The sequence below is a fragment of the Oryza brachyantha genome, chromosome 10 (genome assembly GCF_000231095.2).
Source record: "Oryza brachyantha chromosome 10, ObraRS2, whole genome shotgun sequence".
In the NCBI taxonomy this organism is placed as follows: Eukaryota; Viridiplantae; Streptophyta; class Magnoliopsida; order Poales; family Poaceae; genus Oryza; species Oryza brachyantha.
Window position 1 is genome coordinate 3,598,544 of NC_023172.2, and position 11,746 is coordinate 3,610,289.

Below are 11,746 nucleotides of genomic sequence, written 5' to 3' on the forward strand. Positions count from 1 at the left end.
TTTTGGATTCGGTTGAAATATTGGAGATTTATATAAACTGCCATTTTTGCTTATAGAGTGCATGGCTAGCATATTCGAGGCTAGCCACGTAAACAAATTTATTTTTTGAGAGCCCTCACTGGTAAGTTACCTGTGATGGGTTGGTAAGTGGGGACCATCGCAGGTAATTTATCTGTAATGGGATGGGATCAGTATAACAGCAGGGGATAGCCAAACCACGTCCATATTTTTTTTTACCATTGTCAGGAATTACCATTTCCCATTGGTCTGGTTGATAAATGCCGATAACGATAGTTGGTCGATCGGCGGATAATCACCGTGACAGTTTTCTCCCCTAATGCTTGGTATGGTTTTTTGTGTTTCAATAAGTTATATTTAATCGTCAAAAACTTTTTATTGACCATCCTGTGTAGTTTGGGATGCCATGTGTGATGTTTGTAATTATTCCGTCATTAGTATAAAAAGCAAATAACGCATCGGTACTCATAAAGCATTCATAAAATGGAGATATAATTACAAACATCCAATAAAGGAAACAAGAGTTTCCCAGGTAATCAACATGCATTTATAGGAAGGAAAAGAAATAACGTTCTGATAGTAGCGGAATCCAGCAAGAAAAAAAAATAATGTTCTTATTACACAAGAGCGTAAATAGCCACAATGACGCCCAAGAATCCCGAGTATGCCATCCACTGGGCCGCATGAGGAGCGGAACTGCTGTCTGAATTTGGAGCTGAAGACATTGATGGAGGAAAGGGAAATTAATTAATTAGAACAGAAAGATATTCTCCAGAAAGTGAATAAGTAAAACATCAAAAAATATGGCCTTTCATATCGGGAAAATAGTCAAGTCTAACTGATGAGAAGATTGCAGAGAACTGCCATTAAATCTAGAAACATGAAAAAATAATGAAAGAAATGTTTTACTTACTTGGTGTGGGAGGACTGCTGGCTGGTGCTGCAAGGATGGAGAGCAAATAGCATCAGTGACATAATAATCATATTTCAGTACCTTGCTAAATAAAGTTCAGTTATCGGATTTGATAAATAAAGAATGGTGATTGCTTGGCTTTTTTATTTTTAAACTAAATAATTTATAAATAAAAATTTTATATATGTATTTTCTGTGACCTAAAAGTTAATGCTGGAAAATAAATATTAGAGAAAAAAAACCGTAAAATCAATATTAAATTTAAGGTTAAAAATTTAATTTTTAGTTTATAAATATAAATATAAATATAAGCGAAAAGATAGGTACGTAACGTCAATATGTTCCACAGTCTAGTGTCGTTAACAAGTTCAAATATTCTTAGATGGTGTTTAGATTGAGAAAATTTTTGGGAGAAGTGTCACGTTAAATATTTGATCGGACATCGAAAGAGATTTTCGGACACTAATGAAAAAACGAATTTCACGGCTAGCCTAGAAACTGCGAGATGAATTTTTTGAGCCTAATTAATCCGTTATTAGCACATGTTGGTTGATGTAGCACTTATGGCTAATCATGGGCTAATTAGGCTTAAAAGATTCATTTCAAGATTTCTTTCATAACTATGTAATTAGTTTTTTATTCATTTATGTTTAATGTTTTATTCAGGTGTCTAAAAATTTGATGCGATGTTTTTGAAAAAAAATTTAAAAACTAAACAAGGCCTTAGGTAAGGTACAGAAAAAAAAAAAAGAAGAACGTTTCCCAGCATGTACTGCGTGCGTACAAACGAACCTGGAGCTGCATGGCTGCTGCACACGTCGGCGGGAACCTTGACGGCGCATCGCTCGAACAAGCCCAACCCCTTCTTCGTGTCGACGCCGACCATCGCCGGGTTCTTCAGCACGGAGCACAGGCATCCCACCTCGCTCTCGTACGCCTTCTTCAGCGGCGTGCAGCACGCCTCCGTCGGCTCCACCGACGCGTTCTGGTAGAACTCGGAGCACGGCGCCAGCTCCGCCACGCACGGCAGGTTCGTCGGCGGCACAGACGGCGCCGGCGGTGGCATCGGCGGCATAACGGGAGGAAGAATGGCCGGCGGTGGCATCGGAGGCAGAGCGGGAGGAACGATGGCCGGCGGTTGCATCGGCGGCAGCGAAGGAGGAACGATGGCAGGCGGCGGCTGCACAGGAGGGACGACGGCCGGTGGCGCCGGCGGCGGCGTCGCCGGCAGAGGCGGAGGAAGAACAGCCGGCGGCGGGGTCGGCATAGAAGGAGGAACGACTACGGCCGGTGGCGGCGTCGTCGGCACAGGTGGAGGAAAAATTGTCGGCGGCAGCGTCGGCCTCTGTGCCATGGCGGCGTCGATGACTACGGCTGCAAGAGCTACGACGACTACGAGCGAGACGCGCGCCATTGCTCCAACTCTCTGTCAGATCACTCTGTAAGTACTTGTGCTGCTCAGATAATGTTTCTATCCATCTCTCTAACATATATATATATATATACACAGATAGAAGAAATAAATTGTGTCGTGATGGCCACTAATTTCTTCATCCAGGATGGTACTATTAATGCACACCTCGGATGCAAATATTTTATCCTATTTTTTCAATTATTTATGCATAAGAATATGAATAAATTAAAGATTTTTTCAGGAGAAATCTAATCATATCTTTTTTATGTACCAATCCTTGATATTGTTCGTATATTAACGGCTGAAGATTTCAACGCATAACCATATCAAAGATATCTGAAATCGTTATCGATTTAGGAACACATGTGCACATATTTAATCACATTCCAAGATACTGTAGCTTCAATTATCTTATGACATTACCAACCAAAACGTGACAGCAAGGGCGCCTCGCCACGGAGCTAAACTCTCTTGTTGTTTGAAAAATATTACTAGTATGATCTGAGAGCTCCTGGCGGTCCTCGAGATCCACAAACGTGTAAATTCGATTCTCAATGAAACCCAGGGTTTGTTCATCTGAGGATGCACATTTAACGGTGCCTTTCTACCATGGGAGTAGTTAGACAATACTTATTTTTAGGATTCAAATTTTAACTACAAATTATAAGACAAACATGCATTTCATGCTGCCAATGGCCCGCTGAAACATATCTGAGCCCATCTACTTAGAGCAAGGCTAATAGTATAGCATGTTGTTGGCTTTAAAAGTGAACACATCGTCCTACTATAGCCAAAGCCAAAAACTAATCGGAGAAGATGAGGGCGGATTTGCCTTCCCACAGCAAAATAATTAACTTTTTGTCACTGTTAGAAATTACGCTAACATATTTACCACTAGACTCATATGTCATAGACACATGAGTACCCATGTGTCACAGACAGCGGGTGACAAATATGTTATGTGCCATTTATAAAGGCCCCCGGTAGATTTCAGGCCGACGTCCTCACTCCTGCATGTGTCCACGTCGCTCAGTTTGCTCACACGGCGCGAGGCTGGGTTGGCTGTGGGCCCGGTTCCTATTGCTTCCAGTTAGGGGTTACAATGGACAAAGTCCGTGGGTTTTTTTTCAACCCTATTAATTTTTTAAAAAATTTAGCTCAAAACTCTATATAATTTTATTTCCAACCTATTTTTAACCAGACCCTTAAATTTCGTAGATAAAATAATTGGATCATTACCGCCCCTAGATCGGTTGCTCCACACGTTGCTCTTCCATGGGCAGGAGGCGGCCTTGGACTTGTGCCCTGCCTTCATCGGCCCACATGTTCATTGCGCTGGCAAGCTGGCCATTTTGGAAATTTTTTAATTAAATAAATCCTTTTATCGAGTAATTTTATTACTAAACCAATGGGAAAAATTTTACCAAAACTGAACCTTTTAGTCACGTCAGTGTTGTTGAGTGGCAAGACAACACTACCACGCAGCAGTCGGTGTGGCATGGCGTGATATTTTTGCCACGCAAGATAATGCTGTCACGCCACCGACAATGGCGTGGCAAGCTGTTTTGCCACGCCAATGTTGGTGACGTCGCCAAAAGGTTCATACAGTGGAAATATTTTCCTAGAGATTGGTAATAAAATTATTTATTAAAATAGTTTAAAAAATAAAAAAATTTGCCATTTTGACGGATGGATGTAACACAAAAATATCAAACTTGGTACTACCTCCATCCTAAAACAAATTTATTTTTTTAATTTAAGATACAATGTTTAGACACTTCGTCCTAGTTCAAACCTTTTTGCGATTAATATTTTTATTGTTACTAAATTATAAAACATGAACAATACTTTATACGTTACTAATTTTTAAAGTTTTTTACAAAATTTTTAAATAAGACAAATGATTATGTTTTGGAGATAGAAATCGAAAAATTTCTTGACACGTACCCTAAGATTATATAATAATAGGTGCCATGTAAATACACTGATCGCTGCGTCATATGTTGTGGAGGTGTACCCGCAGCAGTGTTGATACAGCAGCCCCTAGCCGGCCGATGTTTCACCCTTCCGTGGTTGCAATCGTCCAGTTTACTGCCGTGTGACACTTACAGGTGGGCCCTGTGACCTCCATTGAACAACAGCATGCTCCCGATGCACTGTACTGCTACAGGAAAAAAACACTTCTCACAGCCACTCTCACCTTCACTTACTGCATTTAATTTAATCAATCCCTGCTTCTTTCTCGGCCACAGCGTTCCAGAACCAGAGCAGCTCATGGTCATGCAGTTCTTCAGGTTTATCTACATAGGAGTGTTACTGGACTAGCCCACGAGTCCACCACCCACTTAATTAGCCTATAAATAGGTTGGTGGGCCAGCCCATTTACACCCTTATTCCTACATCATCGTTCTTTCCCCTCTATTGAATCCATTCTTCGGTATGGTCAGTCGACTCTTGGTACACACTGACTGGTCTTGCGAGGATTGTTGATTTTGGTTTCTGATCTTGCTCGGCGCTCGTTGCTCATATTTTGGCTGGGATACCTGCTCAGCTTCGATCAGAGGGTCTCAATAGCGACTTTGGGGCTTGGATCTCCTGATCTTGCTCTGCGCTCCTTACTCATGTTTTGGTTAGGGTACCTGCTCAGTTTCGACCAGAGGAGGGTCTCAATAGCGCTTTTGGGGCTCGGATCCCTACTATATGGCCTGTTTCTGCTTCCTTCCATCGTTGCAAGGTGTCGTTCGATTTCCCTTTCTTTCCTTTTTTTGCATACCTTCAGAGTGTGGTGCATTTTTCCTTTCTTTTTTTCCCTCCGTGATGGTAAAGTTTATTTATCCTGCTATGTTTTTTTCCTTTTGCCGTTATTTGTCTGGGTTTCCTTTATTGCTTAATATGTAGTATTTTCTTTCTTCCCCTCCTTTCCTGCTGTGGTTGTTCGTTCAGTGCAATTAGTTACCTACGCGCGCTTGCACACATAAGCTATTTTAACGAATCGCACGTAGGAATATTGCTAGTACACAAAAAGTTAATAAATTAAAAAAAACAGCTGCACAGTAGCCCTGTTTAGGTAAATGTGCAAATACTGCTTTCTATAACGTCACGGGCATGGGCTCTGGGTGTTAGGTCCCTCCTTTCTTCTTTACTAACATGTAAATACACAGTTATTTTTATAAAAATATTGTGTGAGTTCTTTGTATTCTTCTGTATGTAAATCTAAGGGTAGAAAAATATGGTTGTTTTTTTTTACAAATCACCCGACAAACGGATAGGCAGATCCAAAAATAGTTGTGCTACTAAAAAAATTATTGTTTCGCTAAACATCTGTCGAATGATTTACAATGATATTTGACGTTTTCTTAAACGTATGATGGTGCCCCAAGATTATATAACTAACACGTAAATACACTGTCATTTTTATAAGAAAGTGTGTGAGTTCCTTTGTAGTGATCTTTTGGATGTAAATCTGAGTGTAGAAAATATGGTGTTTGTATTAAGAAGCTCTTTGATTACTTTGATGAGGACAGGATCAGAATGGTATCAATTATTTGTGTATTACTCGTTTGGACCTCTAAACCTCTTGATACCGGGTGGGGGAGTGAGGGCGGCGGCGAGACCTCGGCGGTCGGTACAACCGTACAAGGAAACAAGTGTATAGGCAGCGTACTTTTTATTAGCAGGGACAAATATATAGTTATATGGAGACTAAAAGCTTAGGGGGATTGCCAGTGAACAGTGATAGGTCAACAGAGAACGACCAATTTGTTACCAGTCACCACCGAGGTCTATTTGTTTTGAAAAAAAAAAGAATTTACTTGTGAAATTATTCAGTTCATAGTAACAAACTACAGCAAAATCAAATAATCTTTTTCTTTCCTACAAGTTGTAGAGAGAAAGATAGAAAAATTTCTATCCACCGAAATATGTGGGAAAATTTCTATAGGTTAATGTTATCATAAGTTCCTCCGGGCTAAATAGGTTCTAGATTTATAGACCAGCTAAGTCTGTAATGGGCTTTATTGGGACATTTTCACCAAGGAGATGAATAGCTGTATGACAGTAAAACCACCTATTAGAACTTCTCTGTTTGATCAAGGTTATTCAAATGTATACACAAGTTTGTTGGCATATATATATATATATATACACACACTGTATTCAGGTATAATCTGGTAATCAATAAAATAGATAAAGGCCTTATTCAGCCCAATAAAACCCAAAAATAAGAGAAAAGTTCACCAAAGGTCCCTGAATTTAACGGCGAGTATGTTTTTCGTCTTTTAACCGGAATACTAGAAATATGTACCCCTAAATTCATATAATCCGTTTAAATTAAAAAGGTCCTTGGTAGTTTTGATTTACTTTTGGACTGGTTTTACTGATGTGGAGTCTGATGGGTCCCACATGTTAGGTTTTTTGTTTGTTTTATCTCTCCTTCTCAACCTTCCTCTCTTCCCTCTCTCCTTCCTCTCTTCTCTACTTCTCTTCCGTCGTTTTGCATTGCAGCGTCGTCACCGTCGCCGAGCAAGAGCAACGTCGTTACTGCCGCCGCCGTGCAGCTTCCCGACCCCGGCAAGCCACGTGCTTTCAAGTACATGCATGCACCACAGCTTTCCTAATGCCCCTTTTGCATTGCATGCGTGCAGTCCGTATGTATATAAACCTCAAATGTATATAAACCTGATGTATACATGATCGGTCAAATTAATCGCGTACGTGCTCACCTCAAATGTATACATGATCTCCTCGATCGTATGTATATAAACCTGAGCCGGCGAGGGTACGAGGTGATCGACAGGATAAAGGCGAGGCTGCAGGCGACGTGCAGGCAGACGGTGTCGTGCGCCGACATCCTAACCTACGCCGCCAGGGACAGCGTCAGGGTCATGGTGAGTAACCGCGAGCATGCCGCAGCTGGACACTGCCACCGCATCAAACTGTAACCATCGTTCTCATCACTGGCGGCCGACGGGTCCTCTTAGACCGCGTTCGTTCATAATGCGGGTAAGTTAACTTACCCCGCGCAGAAAACGTAGTACATAATTAAGTAATTATTAATTATTAAGAAAATATAAAATAAATTAATATGATTTTTTAAAAACAATTTTTATATAGAAAATTTTTAAAAAAATACACCATTTATTAGTTCGGAAAACGTGCGCGTGGAAAACGAGAGGATAAGATAACTAACCTCCGGCGACGAACGCGGCCTTAAGATGGGGAGCCCCAACTCCCCAGCCCCCGCCACTGGCCGAGCAACAGCCCACGAATCCCGCTGCCGCCCGCTGACTGTGCCCCAACCTGCTGGATGGGAGAGAAGTAGACAAGAGAGCAAGAGGACGTTGGAATTAATGGATGGGCTAAGGCTTATATGTAGATTAATTTCTATTAAAATCATAAAAGCTCACCTAATGGGAAGAATATATCTTAATCTTTATTAGCACCTTGCTAGTTCTATGAGAATGAGACTTTCTTAAATACGAAAGTAAACTCTAGGCACTTGAGCAAGAAAGAAGTAGAGGAATATACTCACTCATTCGCCTCGCCTGCGGCTTCCTTTGCTACGAGTAATTATGTTTAATCTAGTACTGCATCTGTTTAATCTATTCGTGTGTAGCTGTTTCGTATACATGTTTAGATTAAATATCATTATGTGTTTAATCTATTCGTGTGTAGCTCTTTCGTATACACGTTTAGATCAAATGTCATTATGTTGCCATGCTTTCATAATACAATGTCATAATTTCTTTAAGTAATAGATAAATCATTGTGCGCTTATATTTTCAATAGAAGAGAGACGGGAGAGGAAGGGAGATAACGAGAGAGAGAAAAACTAAAAAACTGACATATGTGACCCACCGAATGTCATATCAGCAAAATGAGCCAAAACTGACAAAGGATCTTTTTTAAACATATTATACGAGTTTAGAGGTACATATTTATGCTATTTCGATTAAGGTACGAAAAACATACTCACCGTTAAGTTCAGGGACCTTTGGTGGAGTTTTTCCCAAAAATAATAGGACTGTCTGTTTCCGCCCTATTTTTTCGGCCCATTGAAAATAAATTTGGCCCAATAGCCTATTTAATGCTAACCTCAGTTTTAGGGAATTTTTTTATTTTTAATTTATTTATTAAATAATTTACAAATTTGAATTTGCCTTTCGAAAAATCCCACTTCTAACCAACTGCTGCCCTCTGGTGGTTGAAAAGCCTACGTGGCTAACGTGTCGACGGACTGTAGTAGAGGAGGACGACAGAGCGAGAAATATTGCGTTTAGGCCCTTGCCCTTAGCCATGAGGGGAGGCAGGGGCTGGAAAATTTGTAAAAAGGCCCTTGCCACTCATACAGAGGGCGGCAAGGGTCTAAATGAATATTTTTGGTGAATAGTCCCATATTGGTTGTGGAAGGACAAATGATCTAGAATATAAGTGGGGGAACCTCTCACCTCAATGACTAACATTTAGGATGGGAAATGCTCTTTACGGTTCTACAATTGGTATCAGAGCCTGCTACTTTAACATCTGTGGCCCGATAGACACAATTTGTGAATGTCTGATGGATCATGGGTGCCTATGAGACCCGTATACCTGATGAACCATGGACTGGTGGGGCCCGTATACGATGAAGGGGTGGTGAAGGGCTGAGGGATATCAATGTGTGAATGGGGTGATTGGTGAATAGCCCTATATTGGTTGTGTAAGGGCAAATGACCTAGGATATAGGTGGGGGAGCCTCTCACCTCGATGGATAGCTTTTGAGGTGATAAATGCTCTTTACGATCCTACAATTTTCATCACACCGCCGTCATCCCCTCCCCTCCCCTCCTATCCACGAAGCCATTAGCCATGTAGACTTTCACCCGTGCCGTACGACGGGGATAACAACTAAGGTAGGTTGAGATATATACGGTAAGCAAAACACATCTTGAATTAGGTTTATTCGGATGTGTGTTAATTTGATGTGCTTTAAAATGGTCCACTGATATTATTTTAGGTTGAATTGTGTAATCTACGGTTGAGATAGAACAACACACCAAGGACTTCCACAATGTTCTCTCGAAATAGTCATTATACATTGTGAAGTTTGGCATATCTGTGATAGTTCCATCTATAGAGACTATATAACCTCTATACATTGTCCATGTCCTCAGATCTTTCGGGTTAATGTGAGAGCTCATACAAAGTATTCAATTAGAATCGGAGACATGGATAGATAGGTAGTATTGTCACTATTAAAATTACCCCTAACTAATTGAAATCGGATGATGCAACTAGCGAGGCATTTGATTACAGGCTTGGAATTGGAGAATATACCCTCGGAAATTCTTGTCAACTGAACAAGCCCATAATTAAGAGACAAGTGTATAATAATCTTGGCAGCAGGCTATAATTATATTCTCATATAGCGGCATTATTCATTGGGTAGTCGCCTCTTTCACTGTGGAAGTGGATGAGGTTTTCAACTATTCCATCCAATCAAGTCTCGCGATGATCCACATGCATAGAGTAAAATTCAAGTCAATTGCTTCCAGCTTCACTCAACTTCACCAATTAAATTTGTGGAACTTGGATTATGCAATGTGCATCTTAATTCGAACATACACACACGGACTAGAAAATGCAGGCAAAGGTACTCAAATGTTGCAAGCAACTCGCAGATTTTAATTATTTTCGCATTATCTTTCGACCTTGCTTGCCATCACCTAACCATGGACTCGTTCCACACAAACGTATTATAAAACGGGTTGCAGCATCGTCGATTTCACAACACAGACACACACTCCAGTCATGGCGACTTCCAAGATCGCTCTCGCCATCTTCGCCGTGGCCATTTCCATGGCGGCGGCGGCGACCTCCGCCCAGAACACGCCGCAGGACTTCGTAAACCTCCACAACCGCGCCCGCGCCGCCGACCGCGTCGGCCCGGTGACCTGGGACCCCAAGGTGGCCAGGTTCGCCCAGAGCTACGCGGCGAAGCGCGCGGGGGACTGCCGGCTGCAGCACTCCGGCGGGCCGTACGGGGAGAACATCTTCTGGGGCTCGGCGGGGCGGGCGTGGAGCGCGGCCGACGCGGTGGCGTCGTGGGTAGGGGAGAAGAAGAACTACCACTACAGCACCAACACGTGCGACCCGGGCAAGGTGTGCGGCCACTACACCCAGGTGGTGTGGCGCAAGTCGGTGCGCATCGGCTGCGCCCGCGTCGTCTGCGCCGCCAACCGCGGCGTGTTCATCACCTGCAACTATGACCCCCCGGGCAACTTCAACGGCGAGCGGCCATTCCTCACCCTCGACGCCGCGGCGAAGTAGTCGATCGCACTCGAAAATGCATCTTTGCCAAGAGACTTGGATGGAAATTTGTACGAGCATATATGTCAGACATATGCACGTACTGTACGTGGACACCCGCGGTAGAATGTTAATTAGTTATGTCGCTGCCGCAGTTTCTGTTCGATGTTTTGTGACTCTGGCTCAACATTGATCCATGGACAATAAAAAGTGAATGTGGTTATATATCGTTGTAAGGAGTACTATGGACATCTATATTTTATGCCGCGTAAGCCCGATGTTAGTTTACTTCCACCAAAAACAATTAATAATATTTATCTATCCATAGTTTGTGGTAATTTAAATGTTGTACTGGTTGGGACATTAATTTGGTATCTGAAAATAGTACTCCCCCTCCATTTTTAAACATATGATGCTTTGACTTGTTGATATCAAATATAACGATTTGTTTTATTTTGTTGTGAGACCTGATTTTATTCCTAAGAGTATTTTATGGGCAAGATATAATTTGTAATACTTTTACTACTTTTGAACATGATTAATTGTCAAATGCCAGTAAAAGTCAGAACAGCATACGTTTAAAAGATGGAGGTAGTAATAAGATCCAAACTAAACCCTAATATCCTATCCAAACCCACTCCCCATCCCCACCGGCTGCTGCTGTGCAGGTTTCCTCTTGCCCTCTCCTTCTTCTCTGCATTTTCTTGATTTTTTCAGAAATTTTGACTAATTTTTTAATTTGAATTTGAAAATTTTCGTTCGAAATTTCTGAAAAAATTCCAAAATTTCCGGTTTTTAGAAATTTCGGTCCCTCCCCTTAGAAAATTACAAACCGGAATTTAAAACCCTGGGTGGTATGCTGCACCGTGTATTTAGTATTAGCAAAAGAAAAATCTAATACCCCCTCCGTTTCACAATATAAGTCTTTTTAACATTGTCTAGATTTATATGGATGGTAATAAATCTAGACACATATATAAATTATATACATTCATCTATGAATGAATTTAAGCAAGGTTAAAAAGATTTACAATATGAAACGGAGGTAGTATGTATTAGGACATGCATGTAAACTATGTCAAATAAAAAGGTTGCCGGCTACAAACTACTAGTAT

General features: G+C 41.4%; 2 protein-coding genes across 2 annotated transcripts; one reads left to right on the forward strand and one right to left on the reverse strand.

Moving 5' to 3' along the window:
• Nucleotides 1–635: 635 nt before the first annotated feature.
• LOC107305044 (proline-rich receptor-like protein kinase PERK2) lies at nt 636–2,345 on the reverse strand. The gene is made up of 3 exons (XM_040528243.1): nt 1,724–2,345; nt 932–958; nt 636–733 (listed from the first exon to the last, which is right to left on the reverse strand). Exons 1-3 carry the CDS (start codon nt 2,343–2,345, stop codon nt 636–638), a joined length of 747 nt encoding a protein of 248 aa, XP_040384177.1.
• A 7,788-nt stretch (nt 2,346–10,133) lies between these two features.
• LOC102708832 (pathogenesis-related protein PRB1-2-like) lies at nt 10,134–10,927 on the forward strand. The gene has a single exon (XM_006661611.3). It carries the CDS (start codon nt 10,134–10,136, stop codon nt 10,650–10,652), a length of 519 nt encoding a protein of 172 aa, XP_006661674.2. The 3' UTR covers nt 10,653–10,927.
• The last annotated feature ends 819 nt before the right edge of the window (nt 10,928–11,746 follow it).